The sequence below is a fragment of the Rousettus aegyptiacus genome, unplaced genomic scaffold (assembly GCF_014176215.1).
Source record: "Rousettus aegyptiacus isolate mRouAeg1 unplaced genomic scaffold, mRouAeg1.p scaffold_m13_p_2, whole genome shotgun sequence".
Lineage (NCBI taxonomy): Eukaryota > Metazoa > Chordata > Mammalia > Chiroptera > Pteropodidae > Rousettus > Rousettus aegyptiacus.
This window is the reverse complement of record NW_023416295.1, coordinates 115,173,127-115,199,958: the sequence shown is the minus strand read 5'-3', so window position 1 is coordinate 115,199,958 and position 26,832 is coordinate 115,173,127. Positions and strand designations below refer to the sequence as shown.

General features: G+C 34.6%; 1 protein-coding gene across 1 annotated transcript; it reads left to right on the top strand.

The window, feature by feature from the left end:
* RAB21 (RAB21, member RAS oncogene family) lies at window positions 1–26,832 on the top strand. The gene is made up of 7 exons (XM_036236726.1): window positions 1–407; window positions 10,848–10,907; window positions 11,664–11,771; window positions 14,608–14,671; window positions 20,336–20,390; window positions 20,967–21,055; window positions 23,752–26,832. Exons 1-7 carry the CDS (start codon window positions 255–257, stop codon window positions 23,892–23,894), a joined length of 672 nt encoding a protein of 223 aa, XP_036092619.1. The 5' UTR covers window positions 1–254; the 3' UTR covers window positions 23,895–26,832.

The following is a 26,832-nucleotide window of genomic DNA, read 5'->3' as shown; positions in this document are numbered from 1 at the left end:
GACGCCATTAGAGGGAGGCGGAAAGGCAGCTGCTCTTCGCCTTTCGTCGAGTGCCTGACGTGGTAGCTGGGTCCCTTCATTATCGGACTCGCCCTCGGCCCTTCCAGGCCTCGCCCCAGGCAGGAGTGGAGACAGCGCTTGGGGTTGGGGGGCCAGTGCCAAGGGGCCTGCGCGGCCCGTGACTGTGAAGGCGCTGCTGCGGCTGTGGGGAGCTCCGCGCAGCTCTAGGATTCGGGTGGCCGGGAAGCGACAGAATGGCTGTGGCCGGCGGCGGCGGCGGGGCAGCGGCAGGCCGAGCCTACTCGTTCAAGGTGGTGCTGCTGGGTGAAGGCTGCGTGGGGAAGACGTCGCTGGTGCTGCGCTATTGCGAGAATAAGTTCAACGATAAGCACATTACCACTTTGCAGGTGCGGGCGGGCCCCAGGGGGCGGGAGTTGGCACCTTGGGGTCCCTACCCCTCCAGAGCCGGGAGGACTTTGCTGCCCAGATCCCCTGGATCTAGGCTCACAAATCTCATGCCTGTCACCTCCACCTTCGAATTGCCTTTCTGAATTCGTCCTGGGGACACGCGGGGTCGGGGGCAGCCTGTAGACGTAAGGACAGGCCATTGGGGGAGGGGGAAGAGTGGAAAAGCCCTGAAAAGTCCCCATTGCCCCTCGTTTGGCCGCGCATTTCGTGGAGTCCCCATGATTGGGCTAGTTTTACCCCTTCGTTTCGCTTCCGCCTGGGCCCTAGGTGCTTTCGCCCTTCAGTTACCGAGTGTCATCCCTTTTTGTTTGTTTGTTTCTTTCGAAATTAGGAATTTAGTTGAGGATTTGATTTTGCGAAGTAGGTGATTTATAACTTAAGCACTTACTGATGACTAAGTGTTTATGCAAGTTCCATTTTGTCCTGTCTTCGAGTAACATGCTGATTGGCAAAACATTCATCTCTGGAGGGTTTTTGAAATGACCGCTTGCCGGTGTGGGTTACGCAGTTTTCACTGCTGCCTGCGTGGGTCTGACTGTCGGTCAGTTATATTCTGCGAGGTCGGTCTACTCACATTCACATGAAAACGCCATGTGAATACTGGCTAACAGTTAAGAGTTGGTCCCCAAACTAACCGTTTAGCTTCTGCTGTTATTTATTATCTTTGCTTGTAATATAGAGCTGGCTTTCTTCTGCAGCTACATTACGGTTACTCAGAAGTGTTAGAATGTAATCATTGATTGAGAGACCAGGCCTTTGAGGCAGTTTGAGTCTTCCCTTCTCTCCCAAAGAAATCAGGTTGCACATGTTAAAAGACAAATATCTAACTAATCTGACTTGATCAGTTTAGTAATTAAAGTCCAGTGGATTTTTGAGTCCGATTGCCTAGGTTCATATCCCATCTCATCCACTTAATTACTTGTGTGATCTTAGGCAAGTTAATTAATCTGTCTCTACCTAAATTTCTTCATCTGTTAAAAATGGCTATAATTATAGTATCTCTATCTAGCTCATAGGGTTGTCAGGACAAATACAAATAAAAGACTTAGCACCTGGTCCAATGTAAACTCTCTGTATTATTACTGCCCCAAATTGCACAATAGGTTTTAATTAATGACTGTGGAGTGTGTAAGAACATGGACACTATTTAATAGAATGTACCATCTTCTAATTGTTGTGACATTTGATTCTTGATGCTATGATTAAACTACCGAGTCTGGAATTTACAAAGATACTCTGGTTCTGATTCTATGTTCTATTTTTACTTCTCTTCTCTTCTCTTCTCTTCTCTTCTCTTCTCTTCTCTTCTCTTCTCTTCTCTTCTCTTCTCTTCTCTTCTCTTCTCTTCTCTCCCCTCTTCTCTTCTCTCCCCTCCCCTCCCCTCCCCTCCCCCCCTCCCCTCCCCTCTCCTCTCCTCTCTTTTCTCTCTTCCTCTTTCTCTTTTCTCTTCTCTTCTCTTTTCTTTTCTGTCTTCTCCTGCTATGTAAAGCATAGTATCTGAAAAAGTTGATGCCAGGAAACTTCTTTTCTTCTTACATCCTTGTACAAGAGCACTTACACAATTTTAATAGTGATTTGTTATTATTGAGTGTTACTAGTGAGATTCATAGAGTAACTACGTATAATCATTTGAAAGTTTAGAAATTTATTTAGGTAAAGTAATAATAACATTTATTAAGTTATTACTGTGCTGAGTACTTTACTTCTGTCATTTAATTCTTATAACAGCCTTGGAGGTAGATAGTTTTACAAGTCCTGTTTTCCAGGTGAGGAAACAGGCTTGGTTAAGTAGAGTAATATGCTGATCATCATACTGCCGCTAGTCACGCTATTTAAGCTGAAATTTGAACCCAGGTCTGACTTCAGATTTTGAGCAGTTAAAGTCACACTGCCTCTGGATATTTGTAAATCACTCCTTGTGGTTTCCTTTGTGCTACAGATCTAAAGATAAAAGAGAAAACCATTTAAAAAATTGAGCTCTCAATATTTTAAAAAGATAATTTAGCCCTTCAACCCGAAAATTACCCTTTCATTATACATTCCAAAAACACTCTAGAAGCTAAAAGCAGGCTAAGAATTTTTAAACATCTGAGAGAAACCACTGCTGGAGACTGCCCATCAGATGTCCACTCGTATCCAACCCAACTCTAGAAAGAGGTCCCAGAAGCCCCATCTGTGTCCAGGCACATTCTCCCAGGAATCTAGACAATTTCCTGTGCGATCTACACAGGAGAGGTAACTCATCACAAACAGTATCTGGATAACATTACAGAATTGAGGATTTTGTGGCATACCAGTGTATAGAAACAGTATTATGTCTAATCTCTTTCTTGCAGACAAGTTCATCTCATCTTAATTTTTTTCAAAGAAATTTGACTTCAGTTTGATCCATTAAAATACAACCTCATATGCTTTTAATTTCCAAACAGCGATCATGCATGCCTCAGAAGATAGGCAAGAAAGAGTTCCCCTTTTTTCTTGTTGTCAACAAAACAGCCTACTACCTATTTTTGTAAAACACTTTGTGTTTTGCAAAGTACAATCTCAGGCATTCATATTCCAAAGAAGTATAGTCTGAGAGGAACCCAAGATAGTTTATGGTTCTCCATTTCAGTCTTTTGCTTAATATTTCAGTTGAGTGTCCACTTTACTCTGTACATCTTGAAGGTATGATGAACTGATACAGAAAGTAGAAAACTATATCCTGAGGTGGCCAGTTTCATTTTTAGATAGGTTTGATTTTTAGTAAGTTTCTCTGTTGGTAAAAGCAAAATCTGTTTCCCTGTAGTTTCCAGTCCTAGTTCTGTCCTCTGAATCTTGGTTGCTCAAGACATCTCTTCTGATAATTGAAGATAGCTATCACATCTTGAGTTTTGTCTTCTCTTTGTTAAACAGCTCTGATCCCTTTAACTGGATCTCCTATGATATCATTCTAAATCATTTTACTATTTTGACATCTTTTCTAGACACTCACCATTTAATCATTGTCCCCTTAAACTGTGATGCCTTGAGCTGTAGAAATAATTCCATATGTTGTTTGAACTGAATAGAGAGGTGCTGGCTATCACCTCCCTTATTGAGAATTGTTTTCTAACACTGAAGCAGAAAAGATTCTGTGATCTTTTTTGGGTAGCTGTCACATTGATTAATATTGGGCTTGTTATCTTAGTCTTTTTTGCTTCCAAAAAAAAAAAAAAAGTGTTAATCCCTCAAATTTGAATTTTGTAGTTAAGTATTTTTATCCCTAATATATTTGGCCCATTAAAGTGAGCTTTGATGGATTTGCTTCAGTGGTTAAAACCTGTTAATATCCTTTTAAATTTTGATTCTGTAATTCAAAAAACATTGAGCTTCTGTGGGTCCGGCACTTGGGCTGGGTTCTGGGCATGCAAAGAAGAATAAGGCATGAGCTCTACTATCTGGATTATTGATTCATTTTAACTTTGTCTCCTGATGATTTGATAAGAATGTCTTTAATTTCTCATCAGGTCATTAATAAAGACTGAAAGAAAGGTGGGGGTGGGGGGCGAAGGCCAAGTTCAAAGCTCTGTAGCCGGTCTCACTGTAGTCAAGTGATGCATGACCAGAGGTGTGTATTTCTTTAGACATGTGGAATCTTAGGGTGGGGCTTTTTCAGACTATGCATGGGCCACAGTCCTCTTTCCCCTTGGGTGAGAGACAGTTATTAAGGGAGTGTTGTATATATTAGTGATAATGGAAGCAGAAAGCAGCTTAAGACTGACTGCAATGGGCTACTACTACCTAGTGGATACAAAGCCTTTAATGAAAATGGTTATTCCAGCATTACAAATCTAACTTTTCTGTCATAGCTACATTAGTCTTGCCCACAGGAGATGTCATGAGATGCTTTGTCAAGGTTTTGAAGACAGATACAGTGTGTTTCTTCATTAGGAGGCTATACAATGTGGTAAAAAGGGAGAACACTTTGAAGTTAGACTTCGGCTTGAATTTTGGCTTTTACTTATAGCCATCATTATTTTAATGATGTTATTTTAATGTTTGTAAGCTAGCTCTTTATTTGTAAAATGAGAGAATCTCATTCATAAGATTTTTATGTGGGTTAAGTTAGAGAGCCATCATATGTAAAGCTCCTAGCACAGTTTCTGATACATGTTTGTTAATCAATATTTGCTGTTGAATAAATGGGTGCTACTTAATTTGTATTGGTTTCTTTCATGGTAACTCAGTCAAAAAGGTAATGGATTAATATGACATGAATTATTTTGAGAACTCATGCTACATATGGGATCACTACATTTTAAAATTGCTTATAGATTATCTATGTATCTATACACACAGGTAGATACATGCATACTTACATACATATGTATTTGTATCCTTTACCTGGCCCAGGAAACTTGATCTTATATAAAATCCCCAAGCTCTCTCATGTGATTTCCCCACTGATTTGAGGCTTTGATAGAATTGATAGAGACAAGAAAGACAATCAGAGTGAGGGAGTTACTGCTTTTTCTCTGGAATTTATTAAGGCAGTATTGCTGAACCTGAGCAATTAAATTCCAGAATTCTTTATTTAATACTTGTTATATACCAAATATTGTGCTAGCCAGGGGATATAGAGATGAGTAAGATACTTTGACTGTTAGCTAGCTTTCTCGACTTTACGTATTCTTAAACATTTGTGCCATTTTGATTATTACCACCTCCTGTCTTTGGTATTTATATATATTTGTGCTATTGAGTGATCACCTTCGTTTCTTTAGATTTGCCTTCTTTTTTCCCTTATTGAGGTGTTTTAAGATTATGAATCTAGTAAGTGCCTTCTCTTTTAACTAGTTTCTTATGTTAAAAATAACTTGATAATCAGAACCATCAGTCATCTTCCTTTTTAGAATTTTAACTGGAATTCCACCTATTTGCCTCCTGAAGTGTAGGGTAGGTGCCTGTTATTTATTAGCAAAGTAGTGCTGTGAGGGCACATAATATCCTGACAGTTTGGCAAATGAGGAAACTAAGACTTGGACTAAATTTCTAAAGTCCCACAAATAGTAATGGTGTACCTTTTTTTTTTTTTTTTTTTTAAGCTAAGTCTACTACTTTTTTTTTTTTCTTTTCATGTACCTTAACCTCCTGAGCAACACTTTCATTCTGGTTCTAGCAGTTGGTTTTTCACTGGCATTGCAGCCTCTGGTCTAGGAATCTGGGTTTCCTTATTTGTAAGATTAATGTTTTCAATGTCTGAAATAATCTTCCAAGTTGTTCTGGAAGCCACATCACTGTTGATTCAGCCAGTTCAGTCACAATATTTTTTCCCCTTTAGTATTTTACTTGATATGTGTGAGCTATAAAGGGTGGGTGATTTTTTTTAAGAAAAGAGTTTTTCTGAACTGTGACTTCGAAATCCTAATATATAGGTATTCTGTAGCCAAGTGCCATTTTCTGCTTTGTGTTTTGGGATACTCCTTACAAGTGACTTTTTACTCTCTTTCAAGATACTCGCTTCGACTCTAAAACTGATTGTAATCCCTCTTTTTCGAAACCAAGGAAAAGAAATGTTGAGGTACTCAAAGCACTCAGCTTAGTTTTCTTCCCTTTAAAAAAAATGGAAATAATTGACATATAACATTGTGTAAATTTAAGGTTTACAACATATTAATTTGTTACATGTATCTATTATGATTGCCATTGTAGTAATCCAGTTTAGTTTTCTGATAGCAAATTTTTATTTCCTTGCTGTAGAGGACTAATTTCATGTTATCAGCCTGAATCCTTTCATGTCTTAAGTCTGGAAGCAGTAATAGATTAAGTACAAAGGCTAGAAACAGTGTTAGTGAGTGTAGCAAAAATAATGTAACTGTTTAGTTACACATACACACACATTAGTGAAAGTCTGTTGAACTTAAAATTTATTAAAGATGGGGAAAGTGTCCACAATTCAGTTAATATGTTGCATTAGGTAATTTTGCTTTGTTATAATTAGAAGGCACAGCAATTGATCTGGCTAACAATAACAACAAAACCCGAAAACTGATTAAAGGAGTTATGAAAAGACTTCAATTTGGTGACATAATTTGTTCTTATTGTCCCTCTCCTAATAATCCTACTTTGGATTTTTTAAGTAGAGATTTAAAAAAATCCACTATGATTTCAGATGTTGGGTAAAATAAGCAGCAGGTGCAAATGAGGGCTGTCAGCCTGAGCTAATAAGATTGTTAATTTTGTTAATACCCTGAAGGTTTGAAAGGTGAAATCATTGGACTTAGAAGAAGTAGTGGTGCTGTAACTCAGGGTTTGGAGGAATAAGGTGGGAAATGTATCATTACTTTGATCTTCTTTACTTTGTGCCCACCTCAAGAATATTTTGGGAGATGAGTTGGTGTCCAAGAACACTTAATGTCCAAGTGGAAGAGTGCCAGGTTAAGAATGTGTGTATGTTCTAGAATAGGCAGCTTTGTGCAATGGAAAAAGCGCTGTGGAGTCGAGACAGGCTTCCATCCACTGCAGCCCCTGACGGAATTGTCTGACCTTGAGTGTCACTATTTCTTTAAATCTCAAGGTCACAACTATAAATTTGGGATAATTACCTATTTCACAGGGCTTGTTATGAAGATTAAATGAGAAAGCCCAAGCACAGTGCTTGGCACATACTATTTACTATTTTTTTTTCTTCCCATATTCCTAGAACCTTTGGAATTGATCGTGTTTAATACCACTTTTCCCTCCCTTTTCTAGACTGGTTTTTTCACTGAGATGTTTTCAGGAATTTATAAATCCCTTTGGAAAGCATGTGAAAATTATTTTTGGTATTTTGCATATGAGCAGTTTTCTTGTGAGTCAGTAAGTTCAAAGCTTTCACTAGATTCTCAAAGAAGTCCACTCCCTTCTCCCATTCTGCCTACCATGTAACAGAATTACGAACCAGTGCTCCAAAGTTAGTATTATAACTACAAGTGGTTTTAGGAGTCTGGACAAATTTTAGGCTTTTGATAGTTGGCTGCTATCTTGATGTTAAAACCTTTTCAGCTCTATTTTCAATATAATTGTATTTGCTTTTAAAACAAGATGTTTGCTACTTAAGAAAATATCTATAAAATATTTAAAACTTTAAGATGTATATAAAATGAGATAGGTATTACAGAAGGAATTTTTACATAGAGTGGGACTTAGATTTTTCATTATAAGGGAAAAAAACTTTAGTGGGGACCCTTTGATATGTACTTTATGAATGCATCAGGTGTTCGATTTTAAAATGATTTGGTTTATGAGGAAACTTTGAGGAGAACATCTCTTGCATATGTTTAATTATACTTGCATTGATTAACTCAGGCATATTGTAGATGTGTTTATCTACAGTAACAGTACAGTTGAACAACATGTGTTTGAACTGGGAAGGTCTACTTAAATGGGGATTTTTTTTCAATGAATACATACAATACTGTAAATGTATTTTCCTTATCTTAACATTTTCTTTTCTCTAGCTTACTTTACTATAACAATACAATATATGATACATATAACATAAAAATATGTGTTAATCAATTTACCGATAAGGCTTCTTCCAGTCAGCAGTAGGTTATTATTAAGTTTTTGGGGAGTCAAAAGTTATATACAGGTTTTCAGCTGTGTGTGGAACTGCGCCCTTACCCCCTGCAATACTCAAGGGTCAACTCTGTTCGTATATCTGCTATGGGCAGCACTATGGCTCTGCTATTTTTGCTTCCTCTACTACAGAAGAAGTGTTATTTTAAATCTCAGTCTGGGAGATACCATAGCATAGATCTTATAAATTGTGTTTGGGGCCAGACTACAAGGTTATCAGATCCCACTCTATCACTTACTTCGGTACTGTGTGAAGATACTTATCCTTCCTGTGTCTGTTTCCACATCTGTAATATTTGGATAATATATCTAATTCACAGTGTGTTATGAGAGTTAAATGAGTTAATATTGAAAAACTCTTAGAACACTGCTCATTTCATTGTAATCACTATGAAAGTGTTAATAAAAATATGTAATCTGATTAAAATGACATGTCTATGAAAAGAAAACTTAAAAAGCAGTACACTCTGTATATTATAAGAATAAGGTTCCTAAAACTCTTCAGGATAGGGAAACAGGGTTTTATGGGTAGTTTGAGAAAGCTTAAAAATTCAAGGAAGAAGTATAGGTCATGAACTGAACTTGCATAGAAGTGTTTCAGATAGAGAATGAAGAATAGGCTCAAATTAGAGGGGAATTTTCTGAACAAACAGAATTGGGGTTTGATAGGTTGTTTGGGAATACAGAATGACGAGGGAGAATATTCAGTGATGATATTTCTGAGATTATAAACGTCAGTGACTTGGCGAATGTGCTCAAAATACTAAAGATAGAATGGAAAGCCAATTTTGGAGAGATCAGTTTAATTTTAAATGTGTTTGACAGAGAAGCACTTTAGTTGACCTATATATTAAGTATTTGAATAGGTTTAGGATTTTGAATTTCTTTGAATAGTATTTATATTGAAACTATGAAAACGGATGAGTTCAAATAAATTACACAACGAGTAAGTGGCAAAGCTAGGATTCAAATACAAAGTTCTGCTTCAAAGTTCATATTCTTAGCCTAGGTACTGTATGTACTAAGTGGGAGAAATCCTTTATTCACATTTATTGTTATAACATGTATTTGTTTTTCTCATTTTCCAAGTAATTTCTTTTATTATTTTGCCATTTATTTTATACCCTTCCTGTATAATCCTTATTTGTTTCATTTTAATAAAACATCTTTAGCATAGCTTGGGACTTGAAGGCAGATATTCCTGGATTTGATCTCATCTCTGCCATTTATATATCTATCTCCAGATTCCTTAGAAATCACTAAATCTGGTGGCCTTTTCTTAGTTCTAATTTTCCTTTGTGTGCATACAGCAGGAGTCCTTCCCAAAATCTAGGTTCCTTATCCTTCAGTAATGATTCACCATTCTAGCTTTTTGTTTGTTCTAGCTTTCTTCTCTGTACTTTCTTTTGTACAGCTACACCTAAATATGACTGTCTCTTTGAACTTGGCTCTTTATTTCTTTTTTAAACGTATCAACGGACTCTGGATTCTTTTTACTTTTTAGTTACTCTCGATTCTTTGTCTATCTTCATGGACTCAGTTCAGACCCCTTTTTTCTCTCCAACTTTGTAATAGCCTCTAGGCTCCCAGGTCTAGTTCTGGTCTTTCCAGTCCAACCTCCCTTCCCATCCTAAAGTCATTCTCTTAAAGTGTAGATTTTATGCTTCCCACTGCTAAAAAATTCTTTAGTGATTCTCTATTATCTCCTAACACTTATTCCTTAGGATGAACTAGGTTTTTCTCTAGAGTAAAAGGTCAAACGAGTTTGGGGAATGCTTGTATAAATGGAATTAGCCTTCCTTTTGGCAATATGCATTGTGAATGTACAAAGGGGATACAGAGCAATATGCAGCATTTCCCAATTATAACTAACTGTAGTATACATTTAAGGAAAAAATACATGTCTAGTGTCTTGGAATAGGTTATGTTAAGACCCACAAGGTAACTAACGCCCATACCTCTTTCTTGTCATGGAATTCTAGGACTTTTTTTTGGTTAATTCACCCTTTGCCTCTATTTGTAGTCTTGTCTCTGGTATTGACTATACAACTTGGAGTTCCCCATGGGGCGGGGAAATTATGTGTTTCAGGCTTGAATGATTTCACCCATCTCTCAGAGAAAATCCCTACTACGAGTAATGGGAAGATTACCACCTTATCTCTGAAGCTACCTTTGACTCATCTAGGCAGGCTTTACACTTTTCTTAGCGCTCCTTATAGTATGCTTGCAAGACCATTCATTTTAACAATTATCACATGATATTGTAATTCTTTGTACATTTTTATTTCTACAGTATACTCTAGCTCTTCGAAGGCTGGAACTATTTTATTTCTGTGACATTAGTTAGTACCTAGGAAAATTATTAAAGATTAAATAATTGAATTATAAAATAATTACAGCAACATTTTGAATAATAGTAGTAGTTATACAGTTAAGTAAATGAATACAAATTTATCTCATCTTAGAAATCTCTTAGACTTTCTATAATGAATAGGTAAGGTGGCATCAAATTATATTCTCTAAGAAATTTTTTATGGAGAAAACTAAGAAAAAATATTTAATTACTAATTTTTCTTTGTATTTTTCATAACATGTTCATAAAACTATTTTCTTAGAATATAAGTAATGTTCTGTCTTCAGTGAAAGTAATGTTTAATCATTAATAAAAACTCAGTGATTACTTTTTCTCCCAGATAACTTGAGTTTCATATTCAGATGATTTATTCACTTATAGTTTTTAGGATAAGAAACATTATTTTATATGAAACATTGTTTAATGAATATATCTTTTTTCTTAGGCATCTTTCTTAACAAAGAAGTTAAATATTGGTGGGAAAAGAGTAAACCTTGCTATATGGGTAAGTTAACTTTTTCAACTGTTTGAATGAAGCCTCTACATTATTGGTACTCTAATAACTAATTGGCTCAAGGAATAGCATTTTTTTTTAAAGTGCATGTTAGCCAAAACTTTTTTAAATAAACATTTTCCCTCCTAAAATCTGGCAAATAATTATATCTTGAATATAATCGTATCTTGAATATAATCGTATACAAGAGTATTGCCATCATAACTTGTCCGGTGGGTAAAGGTTAACTGGGAGGGATTCCATGTCAGAGAAGGGAAAGGACAGGGCGGGTGGACAGCCTGCCTGGCTTTTTATTCCCTTATGTTTCAACCTTCCAAGTGGCTACTGGAGAATAAGGCAAGGGTAATACAGTAGGGTTCCTGTTGGCAGGTGGTTCTGATGCATGCTCTCTTTTCTTGTCTCCTCCCTCTGTGGGGATCCTAAATTTAGGGCAAAGCCTATTTCTGGCTTATAATGCCATCTCAGCCATTCTGACCCTCAGGCAACTGTACTTTTTTTTAGTGGGGGTGGAAAGATTGCTCAGGAGGAAGAGGGTAGGGAGAGGAAATGTAACCTTTGTATAACAGTAAAACATTAATATTGGTCATAACTTGACTTAAAAAACTTTTTTTTGTAAGCTGCTTTGTTCTTTTTAATAGTGTTTTGGAATTATCTATAACTTCATGCCCCACTTTCTAATTAGTCAAAAGTTTACTGTAGTTGTAATAGCATTTTTTCTTCTGCTCTAATAAGCATTTGTTTATTTAGGATACAGCAGGTCAAGAGAGATTCCATGCATTGGGTCCAATTTACTACAGAGATTCAAATGGAGCTATTTTAGTTTATGATATAACGGATGAAGATTCTTTTCAGAAGGTATTCTATTTACTTATGGGTAGATAACATAATAGAAGAACACTAATTTTTAAGTATCCATAACATGCTTTTGTTTACCAATGTAATTAGTCTTGGTTTTAAATATAAAGTATAATTTATGCATAAATGGTGACCACTCATTTTTTAGTGGAGTATTTAATTTACAAATATCAGAATTATTAATAATTTATTACATGGCTTTCTCAGATATTAGGAAAGGAAAATAATCTAAAGTAAGGCTTCAGGAAAATACAGGGATTTTTTTTCTTCCTGTTAAAGAAAAGCATATCCATTTTTTTGACTCTGTTCACATTGGGAACATGAATCCTTGGTATGGCTACACGGGCTCCCTAATTGAGAAGAAGAAAATAACTAAATCAAATTTAAGCTCTTTTTCCTCATTTATTCTGGAGGATATATAAATTTTTAAAGCATTTATTTTAAAGTTACTCCATTTTTTCACCCTTTTAAACATACACAAATGTAGGGCTTTTAAAGTTGGTTTAAAAAAGGATTGTATTAAACTTAACTCCGAATTCTCATTACAGTCAGGCTAATAATAGAGACCGATTACTTATTTGACCTTTCCTCTGAAAGCCCCTGTTGAAATTTGTCAAAAACAGAAACTGAAAGGTATAATTTCCAAGGCAAAAAACTTACCTTGCCTTGAGCTACAGTTTTGCTCTTCTTGAAATTGCTTGCTTTTTTAGTTTTTTTTTTCTTTTCATTTCCCAATATTTAACTGATGAAGCAGATATACAAGTTGACTCTTGGATTATTAATAACATGAAAAACTTAGTACAAAGAGTAGAAAAATGAAACAATAGGTAGCTTACAGATTTAATGATATTAAAAAAAATTATTTGGGGGCTGCTATTTGATGATATTTGTTATCCCTTTCTGCCTTTGACATTAAAAAAATGGTTTAAGTCTTATCAATTAAGAGAAGGTCAAATCTTTTAGGTTGAAAAGTGACTTTATCTCTTTCTGTGTAACAAAACCCCCAAAACATGGTGATTTATAATGATTTATTATTTCTCATGATTGTGTGGGTCCTTTGCTCCATTTGGTATCAGTGTAGTCTCTCATGCTGCTGCATTGAACTCAGTCAGAGTTTGGCTGTACCAGGACCTCATTCAAGAGAGCCTCATTCTCTTCTATGGCCTCTCACTCTATCTGATGTCTTATCCTCTGGTACTCTCTCCACATGCTTTCTCATTATTCCATATTCTAGCCTAAGCTTCTTATGTGACAGCTGGATCCCAAGAGTATAGTTGACAGGCCTTCATAAGACTTAGGTCTGGAGCTGGTATAGCCTTACATCTGCCATGCTCTCTTTGTCAAAGCAAGTTATAAAGCTAGCCTAAATTCAGAGGGAGGGTAAATAGATTCTACCTCTTGATAGGAGGATTGTGACCATCTAACTCATCACAGAATGTATGGGGTAATGAATAGGATGCCTGCATAGGAAGATCTTACTGGAAGTGAATAAGAATTTTTTTTTTTAATTACTTAGATTTAATAGGTTGTAATACTGCATGTACAGGGAATAGAGTAATCCATAATTGGATTCTGGCATGTTTCTTTTAAACTGATGAGAATGTGCATTTTATACCAGTACTATCAAATTTTTCTTATGTGAAATAAATTAGAAGTGGAAATTAAATGTTTCTCTGAAAACTTTATACATATATGTGAATGAAACAAAAAGATAGGGCTATACTGAGAAAACTATAGTTCAGTGCTACTACAAAGATAAGGTGGTGATATTGATTACCTTTGCTTTTATAAAGATTTTAGGTTTACTAAAAATAGTTCCTCTGCATTCTTGCAGAGAATAGGAGTGTGGAACTATTAACATTTATACCACAGGACTAGATGCACTGTAATTGTTTATATCTAACGTAATTTTTGTAACCTATAGATGTGTGTGTATTTTTTTTAGGAAGGTGTATAAGTTCTGTGTAATTTGATCACATAGAGGTCAAATTCCATTACAAAAAGTGAAAGAAGGTATCCAAGTTTGTTCATCATATTTTATTGGAATCAACTTATTTAAAATTATGAGTTCGGAAGATTAATTTACTTAATTCCAATTTATGCCAGCTGTGCCTACTGCTAGGCTTCATCCATAGTGAAGTATCATTTTGTTGTTGGAGTCATTGTATACTAGTGGTTCTCCAGGATGAGGTGGCAATGTGTGCAGACAACTGGAGGTTGGTACTGGTATCTAGTGTGTAGGAGGTCAAGGATGCTGCTAAACGGTATACATTGGACAGGACAGTCCCTCATAATAAAGAATATTCTGAGCCATAGTATCAGTAGTGCGAAGGTTGAAAAAAACCTGTTAGATAATAAAGGATGAAAAGTTATTTCGCCAGTCTTTTTGGTGCTCATGTATATTGTTTTCCTTTAAATGTGTGGTACAGAAGCTCCCATGCCCTATAGTTCAGAACCAGTTGGGTTAAGCTCATGCATTCTTAACTCCAAAATAACTATACAAATAATCTGTTTTCAGAGACTGAAGTTGACATGCTTTTGCCTTGGCGAATAGCTTTGCTTCAGTCTATGGATGATATAGGGATGTTTGTAATTAGAGGTGCTTCTGTCTATACCTATATGCAGTTAGAGAAATATTACCATTAGGTGTTCATATATGTGTGGTTCGTAGTCTAATCTGACAGTAAATGATCCTACATTTAACCATTCCTAGTAATTAAACTTGTGGGTTGTTAGCCAAATTCTGAGGCATTTTGACAGTGTTGAATTTTGGGGTGTTGTAATGGTAGTCATTGTAACAGAATTTGTTTTAATATTAACTCTTTTGTATACACAGGTAAAAAACTGGGTCAAAGAATTACGGAAAATGTTGGGAAATGAAATCTGTTTATGTATAGTTGGTAAGCATCATTACTTTTAAAAAATGTCCTTTGTTTCTTTAATGCTTTATTACAGAATAGTAAACCAGTAATTCTTATTTTAAAGTTATATGAGAAAAGAAGAATGACATTTTAATACTTAATATTTTAGAATAATTTAGTATTTGAAGTGACCTTTTAGGGGATTCATATCAAACTCTGAACTTCAAGGAGTGCCTTGGTTAAGAAGTTGGGAGCTAAACAGGTAAGGCTTTAAGTCCTCAGCCTTGCTTCAGTTTGACTTTTAGTTTTTTTGTTTAGAAAAAAGTTCAGGGACTACTTACAAATAAAATTAAAACTAATGACTTAAGCTAGTGTTCCTGTTCTGTACATTTAACTGTACACATTTTCAAGTTAAGGACAAATGTATAAGGATATAAGTAGATCATGACACTAGAAAGGAGGAATGTTCTTAATGGGTAAAATAAAAGTGCTCCAGAACTCTCTGACTTCTGGAATTTCTCTTTGATTCCCCTTTTCTTTAGTTTATTATTTTTATAATGTAATAACTAATTATTGAGCAATAAAGTATACCAGATGCTGTGCCCTGTACTCAGTAGGTGTTATCTCATGTGATCCTCATAACACTTTGAAGGCTTTATAGAGGAAACTGAGCCTTGGAGATACTTAATAACTTGACCAATATCAGGTAGCTATTAGAGATGGAATTTAAATTGAAGTTATTTTGACGCCTATGCTTATGTTATTAATCCTTATGATGAATAGACTCATGCTGTTTCTCTCTTCCTTTCTGTATGACTGATAGAATAAAAATGGCTTGGGAGAAACCAGGGGAGTTTTAGAGGGAGATGTAGAATGAAACGGTCAGCATGAACAAAGTCTGCTTCTAGCCTTAAAGAGTTTTTGTTTTTAACCTGAGCTTATGTTTGTTGCATTTTATCACCGTTAAATGAATAGTCAACTTTTCAGTTCCAGATCAGGGTGCAGGCCTAGGGGAAGAGGCCAAGGAGATGACCTGGCCTGATATCAGTCTACATGCTAGATATTTGGCTAGATGTTGGGAATATTTCAAACCAGAACACTGGACAAAGCTAGTCATTAGTGAGTTTGGCCTAGCTTTGTGTGGTATATGAGACTTCTTAGGAGTTGAAGTGGCCAAAATAGGTGAACAACTGAAGATTTGATTACTTGTGATTCTGGTTATCTCAGAAAAGACAAAGAAATGACCAACATATATTTAAGAAAGCAAAGAAGCCCTAAGAACTTGTCATTTGATGGAGGCTACAAAGTAGTGTGTGTGTGTGTGTGTGTGTGTGTGTGTGTGTGTGTGTGTGTGTTTAATTAGCTAGTTAAATAAGCTTATGAATGATTAGCTTTAACTATATAGTCTTCAAGTTCATATTATAAGAAGGTTTAGGAATGAATACTGGATCTGGTAGGGTCAGATGTTCCTCATTTAATGTTATATAATGTTTATTAATGATTGGTATAAAATGCTCTTTTTTCTTTGGGAAATGTGACATGGAATTTTAGTTGTAATTCAAAGCTGGGAGATTTTGAGAGCCCGTTTACCACAAAAGGAGAATTTCACAAAGTTAATATATCCATGTAACCAATACCTTAGAAGGCCCCCTGTGCTGTTTTTTCATCCCAGCACTACCCAGCTGCCTTCCCCTCACTACTGCCCCCACTGCCAAACACTATCTTGACTTTTTATTGCATGGTTTAATTTCGTTTTGAGTTTTATATAAATGGAATTAGATAGCATGAGCTCCTTTTTGTCTGGTTCCTTTGGCTTTACATTATGTTTGCAAGATTCCTCTATGTCGTTATATACAGTTGTAGTTCATTTTATTCTTTTTGCTGTCTTACTTTATCAGTATTCAAACAGAAGTTTATCCTTTTGTTGTTGTTGGACATTTGCTTTTTTTTTTTAACCTATTGATCTGCATTCTATTCTCCATAGTAGTTCAGTGTTTTATTGCTAGTCATTTTATTTATAGTAGTTCTTCCGTTTTATTGCCAACTTCAAAATAATAATACCTCACAGGATTTTGGTAAAGATTAATGATTTGTAAAACACTTGGCACAGAGAAGGCATTTGACAAACATTTGTTTTTTTCTCTTTACATAAGACAACCTTTCAGACATTTGAAGCCTACTTGGATGGTTCACCTACAGCCTTATATTCTTAGTCTTCAACTGTTTTTCACTTGCCTAACTTCCAAACATTCTTATCATTCTGATTATTTTTTCCTAGGTTTATTTCAGTGTATCATTGTGTCTCCTACACTTGACAATAGAATCCAAACATTGTTGAGCCAGTGTATTTTTACGTGGTTCTCTCTTTTTTAAAATACTCACGCTGTTCTTCTACCGACATTGCCCAAGATTGTACACACTTTTTAGCAGCCATGTCAATCACTGCCTCTTTTATATAGATTATAGTTAACAAAAATCTGAATTCCTTTTTTTTTTCTTTTTTTAACTTTTTTTTCCCCCCTGACTACCACCCTCTTTCCCACTCCCCTCTGGTAACCACTAGTCCATTGTCCATGGCCATGAATTCCTTTTTTATAGGCATTGGTCTTTTGTCAGGCTTTTTCCATCTTGTTCTTATATAAATTTTTAAACCCAAGCGTGGGAATTCCTTATGTTTATGAATCTTTATATTTGATATATACTCTAGCGTTTTCATGTGCAAATTAGATATCGAGCTTTCTAGATCCTTATCTAAACCACTGAAAGTGTGTTAACCAGTAACAGAGAACCCTGTACTTCATTAGCAAAGACTTTTTTGGCTCTGGGTTTTAGTTAATCCATTGATCTACACTCTTGTGGTGGTGGTTGCTCTATTTGACAGTATTTTGTTTCTAGTCTGTTCTTAACATTCGTGTTTGTTAAACAAATATTTATTGTTAATAATAGTTAACATTTATTGAGTGCCAGGTACTATTCTAAGATCTACACATTTATTCTTTTGTTTAAGCCTCCTGGCAACACTGTAAGAAGGTATTGTTGCCACTTCTCTTTTACACATGAGGAAATGGGCTTACAGAGCTTGATACTTCCCAAAAAACATAGCTAGTTGGAGGTAGAGCTGGGATTTTAATTAAGGCCTGTCTGCTACTTCAAGCCAAAATCCTTAACCAACACTATCTATTGCAAATCATGCTTTGGGAATAGTGTAGTGAATAAGTAAACAAAATAGATAATGTCTTTGTCTTCTCATCTTATTATGTGGGTAGAGAGAAAAACAAGCTATTATTATATAGTATGCTTTGAAGAGGAAAGTACTACAAAGTGTTGTGAAAGCACAGAAGCAAATCTAGCTAAATTTAGGGGGTCGGGTGTTAAGGAAAGATTTCTGGGAGTGTTGGGTTAGCTAAATTAGCTAGTTGAAGCCAGCAGGATGGTGGTAGAAAGTATGTTATCTATCATAGGCTTTAATTCTCTCATGACAATATTGATTTTCCATTTGGTCATTCACTGTGACAAATATGGATGATATTAATAACTGTTCTTTATTGAGCATTGGCTATATGCTAAGCCTTTTACACATACCATGTTTTCACATTAGCCCTGCTAAATTTGCTAGCTATATTTGTACAAAGTGAGACTAAGAGAGGTAAGTAATTTGCCTAAAATCTTAGAGTAATGAAGTGAGCCAGGACTTAAAAACAAGTTGTCGTCGTTTTTTTCAGATTTAAAAGGCTTTTGAAAGCTTCTTCATACCAGGTCATAATACCATCCACTCTAAGTGAAATATAGTTCTAGCTTTTTATTGCTATTATGCCATCTGCCCTTAGTAATGGATATAATACCTACTATGTTCTTAATTCAAATATGTATTTTTAAAGAAGATAAAGTTTTTACTATTCTTAGCAGAGTGGCTTTTTTTTTCTCTTTCGATTATCTTCAGTCAATTTTGTTCCTAACCTTTTTAGTACTATACTTTCAAGTAGGTGCTTGCTTTGGTGGTTATCCTTGTTTTCAGGTGTTTTAAGCCTATTAGAAAGTTCCCTAGGTAGGCGCACCATAGCATTGAAACAGATGAGTCTCAAAGCCTTAATCCTTTAGTTGTCTTGCTTTATAGGAATTAAAAACAGTTTTGAGCTTGGGAAAGATATCAGTCACAAATAGGCAGTTTCTTGTGGCTTCATCTGTGCTAATAAAGCCATTATGAACACTGATTAGTCAAAGAAATAGCAGTTATTTCATAGAGGGATTACATTTTTTTTTAATAAATAGTTTTTAAAAGTTTATTGATAACTAGAGTAGTTAAGTTTAAATGTTACAAAATAATAATGAAGCACTGTCTGAATAATTTCTCCCAAATATTCATTTGAGTCAGTGATTGTCTACTTTTTCTTTCCTGATTTTTTAAAATAGATATTGATAATTCTGGTGGAATTTGAAAAAGGCATTAAAGATTAAGGAAAAGGATTTTTAGTATCAGTTAATTGGAACAAAGATCTTGCTACCTCTAGGAGACAGTCCTGTTTTATCTTTAAGAGTGGAGGAATCTTGTGCCTCTTTGTTGGAGCCACTAGCCACTAGGTGGTGCTTTTTGCATTCATCATAGCATAAAATTACTTGTTTTAGTCTGGTGACCGTTCAATATATTGGCAGTAATGTTTAGCAAATTAAGATTTTTTTATTGAAAAGTGTGTAGGAAATCAGAACTATCATATGTCTTCTTGCTGAGGTAGACAAATAACTTTTCAAGGAAGGAGTTTAATTACTGAATTTGTTACTGCCCACTGAGTTTAGTATAGTCTACTTCCTTCCCTGTTATCCTTAGTCTATGATGTCAAGTAGTTGATTGCAGCTGCTCACAATTAGGTGCTCAGACAGATTATTTGAAGGCCTTCCTTTTTAGAATCTCTGGACTTGTACTTCTCAGTTCTGCAGCTTTCATTAGGTGCTTACTTCAGTGCTTTATCTGAAATTGTCTTCCAGATTCTCTAAGGTACTAAGAAAAATGACTTCATTTACAAGATTCCTTCTTCCCACTCTATCTCCCCACCCCTGGCCCCAGATCATAATAGAAGAAATTAAAATATTTGTTTGAAGTGTCTTCCTTAGGGTTTTTTTCCATTCCTCTGGTATTTCCCTTACCTTTAGTACTCTGTGTGTCCAGCCAACTCACCTTAACCTCTATCTTGTATTTAATAAGGAATCTGCATCTGCATTTTGCAGTTTCTTCACTTTTGTTCTGGTTTGTTGTTGTTGTTGTTGTTGTTGTTGTTTTTTTTTTTTTTTTAGCATAATCTCAGTTTGGTTCTCTTTTTTAAGGAGAGTTGAACTTATTCTCAGTAATTTTAAATCTGGCTAAGAATCATAGGTTTATCCCTAAGTTCCCTAGTAAATCTCAGTCCTTGTTTATATCTTAAATCAAGGAATAGTGCCCATCTCTTTGGAAACGTTATTTTCTCTGACAGGCTGCAGCTTCAGGAGGGCAGTGCACTGAGCCATTTGAGGGAGGTTGAGGCATTCACCGTGATAGTTATGATTAACCTTCATATCTCAGGGGTTAATTTTATCGTTTTAGGACATTTAGAAGTCTCATGGGGCTTTATATTTTCCACGTGATTAAAACAGCAGTTGTGTATTTAGAATTGGCTTAATTTTGTTATAAGAATGAGTCAGTATTAAAGATTGGCATTTACTTTTTCAAATTAGGTAATAAAATCGATTTGGAAAAGGAGAGACATGTTTCCATTCAAGAAGCAGAATCGTAAGTGTTATCCCTGCCACCCTCTCTTTCTTGTCCTCCCCCAACAATCACTCCCCAGTAGAAAACTTTCTTTGGGACAGTATACTTTACTATTTAAGTATTACTCAAACCTCTTAATTACATATGTATGTATGTATTTGGGTTTTCTTTTTTTCTTAATATATATTGAGTTGTTGGATTCAGTGAAGCCTATTTATGTTGGTAATTTCTAGACTTTTGGCAACATTTAAAGATATTCCACTCTCACTTCTCTTTTTGATTTCAGTAAAAAATATAAGAGTGGTGCAAAAGAAAACTTATCATGGTCCAATAGTCAGTGAGTCACAAAAACTTTTAAGCTATTTGGGTTCCAAATTAACTTATAAAAATTTTGTCTCGTTGTACTTATGTTCATATTTAAAGTTTGGTTCAATGTATAGAGATGTTAAATGGCTATATAATCTTAATTTTACTAAATCTGGGTTAATTAGTAATAAGTCACTACAATTGCTACTGTGAAAAAAATAGCAGTCGTGACAAAAACATGAAAAAAATTTTTAGATCAGTCACTGATGTTATTTATTTATTTTTTTTAAGGTATGCAGAATCCGTGGGAGCAAAACATTATCACACATCAGCCAAACAGAACAAAGGAATTGAGGAACTCTTTCTTGATCTTTGTAAAAGTAGGTATATTTAGATTTAGTGTGTTTAGAAATGGCTCTTTAAAAAATATTGATAATATTCCTAAAGTGATATTTTAGTCTCTATTAATGATCACATTGATAATCGTTCACATTTACCAGTATTATTATTTATTTGAGCATCCACTTTCGCCCTATTTCAAGCAGTAATTAATAGCTATGAAATCTCTGTGTGTGGTATGTGCGAAATACATATTAAATAAAGTACATAACTATTAAAAGTAAAAAACGGAGGGGAGATATACAGATTAAAACAGATTTGAGAGCTGTAACAACATTTTGCAGCAGATCTTATTTGGATTCTGATTTGACAAAGTAGTGAAAAAGAACATTTGTGAAACAATTGAGACTATATGAACACTCACTGGATATTTGATGATAATTAAGAAATATTAAAGGAACGAGGAAGAGTGAAATGGGTAAAAAGGGTCCAATATATGCTAATAGATGGAAAGTAGACTTTGGTGGTAAGCATGCAATAAAGTATACAGATATTAAGTTATAATGTTCTATATCTAAAATTTATATAATGTTAACTTATGTTACCTCAATACAAGATAAACTTTTTTTAAAAAAATAAATTACCGTAAAAATTTTAGGTGTGATTATGGTGTCGTGGTTATGTTTTAAAAATGAGTTTTTATTTTTTAAAAAAGTTCTTCATGTTAAAATAATTTATGAATAAACTTGTATCTGGGATTTGATTCAAAATAACGTAGGGATGCTTGCCAGGTATGGACGAAATTGTGTGATGGACATAAGGATTATCATTATGCTATTCTTTCTACTATATGTTTGGAATTTTTTATATCAAAATGTTTTTTTAAAGAGGGAAGGGAAAATGTTTGTGTATATACAACCCAAAAGTCATTTCTTATATCACCAGTGAAATGCATACCATACTTTGGAAAACCCTAGTCTGTGGAATAGTGGATTGAAATGATTTTGTTAAATTATTGAATTTATGGACCCCATACTCTTGAGAATTTGATGAAACTCTGTTTTTTCTCTAGAAAAATGTTTGTATCCACAAACTTTGGAATAAATTTCAGTTCTATGAAAACCCAGAAGTCATTCATAATTCTTCTAGAGTAGTAATTTTCTAAGTGAGGAACCCTGATCAGCCGCATCAGCATCACTTGAGCCCATGTTAGAAATGCAATTTTTGGGGCCTTACCCCAAACCTACTGAATCAGATTCTTATGAAGTAGTATCCAGAATCTGTGTTTTAACAGTTCCTCTGTATGATTCAGGTGTACATTAAAATTTGAGAATTAACTGCTGTATATACTAGTCACTTGGAGATTTTGTTTAAATACTTATTTTGATATAGCGAGTCTAATGTGGGCCTTAGCTTTTCATTTCTAACAGGCTCCCAAGTGGTGATGATGCTGTCCTCCGGCCATACTTTGAGTATCAAGGTTCTAGATAATTCACCTTTAAATGTTATCAGTCTCACATGTTTAATAAAAAATTTCTGAGTATTTCCCATATGTTTATTTAAAAATGAAGAACATACACAAGTACTAATATGTTTTGTATATTATAAAAAGACATAAAAAATAGAAATTTTTAGGGGTTGAAGAAGACAAAGTAGAAGTTAGAATTTGCAATGTTTTCTAACTTCATCTCAGTGGATTGTGCCACACACTTCAATTTGAAAACCTTTGTTCAAGAGCAGCCTCTGGACCCAAGTTTAAGAACTTGTGTTTCGTTTTAAAGACTCCCTCTTTTCTTTCCTTATCTTTTTAGATAAATATTTTGCAAATGTTTATTCTTAGTCTATGTTTTGTATTTTCATTTTTCTTAACTGTGTCTCTCAAAGAGCAGAAGTTCTAAAAATTAGTGAGCATTGGTTTATCAGTTTTTCTTTATTGTTCATGTCTGTTGTGTTTTATATGAGAAATCTTTGCTTAACTCAAAGTCACAAAAACTTTCTCCTATAGAGATTTCCCTCTGTTTTCTTCTAGAAATTTTATTTTTCACATTTAGGTCTGTAATTCATTTTTGTTTATTTTTACATATGGTGAGAGCTACAGATCAAAGTTTATTTTTTATACATAAATGTACAATTCCAGTTGTTTCTTGAAAAGATTATTCTTTCTTCATTGAATAAACTTGGCACATATGTCAGAAGTCAAGTGACCAAAAAAGGCGAGTCTATATCTGGACCGTATTCCATTGATCTCTATATTTCTCCATTCACCAGTATCTGTCTTCATTAGAGTAACTTTCTACTATATCTTTAAGTTGGACAGTGTGAGTCCTCTAGCTTTGTTCTTCCTTATCTTTAACTCTTTTATTCTTTCAATTATACTTTATTAGTTGAAGAATAAATGTTGTATCCTAAATACCACTTGTATTTGGAACAATTTGGACTTCGTATTTCTCAGTATATTTGGAAAATCTTAAGGATTACACTTACATAGTCATTTGTTCAGGGCAGAAACTTTTTTCTATTGATGTCACTGTGGCCATTATACATCTGGACAAATACACTTGCTATTGATTTTTTTAAACTTGCAGTAAAAGCTATTTAGTGAGCTGAAAAATGTTTATTATATTTAGTTTCCTTGTTGGTTTAAAGTCAGAAATGGTAATCATGGTGCTACACTGAAATATTAGGAAGAGAGAACTCAGAGGTTATGGTCTTAAACAATTTCTGCTTTCTCTCTCAGGGATGATCGAAACAGCACAAGTGGATGAGAGGGCAAAAGGCAATGGTTCCAGCCAACCAGGAGCTGCAAGGCGAGGTGTACAGATAATTGATGATGAACCTCAAGGCCAGAGTGGTGGTGGAGGGTGCTGTTCTTCTGGATAACTGTTCACACCTAAGAAATTCAAACAAACTGTGGATCATTGCCCTCAACATGAAGACTGCCATATTCCGAGTCACGTTATTTTACCAATGGAATTATAGAATTAACAGTATTTTAAATTACGTTTATAACACTGCAGAGACCTTAAGTGCTATACTTAGTGAAGTTTGTGACCAGAGAATTGGCATTTTCTACAAATGTTAACAAAGCAATTACCAATGGCCTTTTTACATATTTTTTCTTTACTAAGGAATAATATGCATGTAGAAAAGACCCACTTAAAGGCTTCATTTATATTCTTTTAAGTCAAATCTTTATTTAATAACTTATATATGTTGTTGGAATGGTATACATTTTGCAGCCCTTTGTATTTTGTGGTAGTTTGAATTGTATCACTTCTAAACAGCAAACTGTTTTTGTTTTCTTTCTTTCTTTTTATTTTAATTAGCAGATACCTGAAGTACTATTTTTGCAGGGTTTGCACACGCCCTTGTCTACTACTTTGATATAATCTATATACATCCTGTATGCTGAGCTAGTAAAATACATTGTAAATTACATATTAAATATTTTATCTGCTTTTACAAGCGCAAGGTGCAAAAATATATACAATAATCTCATTGATGACCGTAGAGTGATTAACATTTGGTGATAATGCCTAAGCTTTTTGACTCTGATATAAAGATCATAGCTCCCTTCACTTTTGTCTTAACTTGAAAGTGGCGTGTTTAAATTTTCACATAACTTTACTTGAATTATTGCTATTGTCACATGTTTTGGCCTCTGTAAGTCTATCCGATGATTGAACAGCAGCATTTGCCTTTTTTTTGTTTGTTTTTTGTTTTTTGTTTTTTTTTTTTTTGTTAGAGAGATTACTTTAGCCAATTTTGCTTTAGAATGGTTACCTTAGAAGTATTTGAGTGGAGCATGCTGAGTTTCACTTCTGCCACAGCTTTAGTTTTCTTTTAGACTTTATTTGAGATGGGTTCACTCGTTTGAGAAAAGAGGAAGAGGTCCCAGCTAGTAGCCACTCACCAAGACTAATTCATACAGCATGTTAGTGGTAGTGTATGCTCCTGAGGCAGCACTTTAAATCCTTTGTGAGCAAGATTTATTCAGTTTTGTTCAATGCTTGCCAGAAATGAACACAAAGTTTAGTTTCATTATATAAGAGCTATTCTGAGTTTCTGTGAAGGGAAACATTTCATGTAATGAAGTTATGGCAAACACTGGAAAGATTTATTATAAAATTATATTCTTGTATACTTTGTAAATTAGTCTCTCATTAGGTTCCCCCCCCCCCAAAGCATAGGACTGATCTTACGTTTGTTAATTTTAATAGAATCAGGCACTTACAGAAGGAACACAAATTATAGAAATTAACATAAATTGTTCTTGTTCTAATATATATATATATATTTTTCCATTTCTGTCATGCTTGGAAAACTAGTAAATGTTATGTCTAAGATAAAATGGAATTGTCCCTGGATTTACTTCTTATAGGGAGCAGTAGTATGTAATAAAAGTTGTTAGCATGAGCAATTAAAGGATATGAAGAAGCTATACTTACTAAAGAAGCACTACCATATTAAGTTAATAGCATAAACCTTCCTGAATGGGTTAAAAGTTGAATGAATTGACACCTTGATGTTATGATGTTAGGATTTTAACTTAGTATTAATTTAAGGGTTCTGTGAGTCCTCACTTTTTAAAATTATTGTCCTTGTCAGATTCAACACACTGATGTCTGTTGTGTGTTTCGGAAGGTGGGGAATGGGACGAGTCAGGGAGATAAGCTAAAATTGTCTTCTTTTATGTGATGACTGTACTCTATGTAGTCCTACAGTTTCCTGTGAAGTTAGTGTTTGTGCAGAGAGTTGGGGGAAGTACATATCATGAGTGCAGATACAGGAAAATTATTTTTGTCCTGGTTCTTTCAGAGGTAGAAAAGCCCTGCCATTTCTACTCTCGTAAATGGGAAATATGCTCTTTTCAATCAGAGTGAAATATGTTTTTTTAAAAATAATTAGCAATAAATTGAGCATTATTTCAAACAATAAAGCCATAAAGCCTGATAATTAGAGAGTTGTACTCTCAGTTTTTGACCCTATAAAGTCCAGATGGGAACCTCTGCTCTGAAATTGCCAGGTAATTATTAGTGGGGTACAACCACTCTCCATATTTTTTTCCTCTACTCTCCCTTGGATTTTGTGTAATCTCTCTTAACCTCAAGCATTTCATTCCTTTTTAAATCTGTAATTTGAGCTTCAGTAGCAACATTAGGTAATATAGTAAACCCGTCCTTGCTCTGAAACCCAAAAGGTCGTTAGGTAGGAATAGAGTGAAAGGGTAATGAAAGAGGACTAATCAATTGGTATATATATAAAGGAAAGATAAAGAGGTGATAAACCAAGGCTGAGGAAAATTTTCTGATACTTTCTTCACCTCTAATATATCTTTTGTGTGCCTGTCCTTAAAATTGTGCTATTAGGAAGAAGACACAAGTTACCGTGTTGTATATTTAAAAGTAGTAGGTAGGTAGACTATATATATTTTTCAAGTAGTAAGTGTATATATAATTAGAAATTGGTTTAAGATAGTCATTAAAAATATCTGACTTATGTTAAAAGTACACAGTCATTTCTGTAACGATGGTGGATATTCTTGTTTTGTGATTATAGAGAAAGATTATTGTTTTAAAAATGCATATTGTGATAATTTGGGGGTAAACAGTAATCTGGAAAGAGAAAAGTATCACATTCTTGGATAAAATATGAGTGTTTAAATTTGTTTTGTTCTAGGGATACCTCCTGAAACTACCCTAGATCTATGGCTGTTAACAGTTAAATTGTGAAGTTTTTTTTTTTTTTTTTAATATTAGCCACATATTATCAATGACTACATTTTATTTGGCATTAAAGTAAGAAAGAAGAATGATAA

Bases quoted from the DNA above. Each gene is read 5' to 3' on its own strand.
- RAB21 (XM_036236726.1), top strand. From the start codon at position 255: ATGGCTGTGGCCGGCGGCGGCGGCGGGGCAGCGGCAGGCCGAGCCTAC. The intron at 14,672-20,335 runs GTAAGCATCATT...TTTTCAAATTAG, and splicing joins AATCTGTTTATGTATAGTTG to GTAATAAAATCGATTTGGAA. The intron at 21,056-23,751 runs GTAGGTATATTT...TTTCTCTCTCAG, and splicing joins CTTTCTTGATCTTTGTAAAA to GGATGATCGAAACAGCACAA.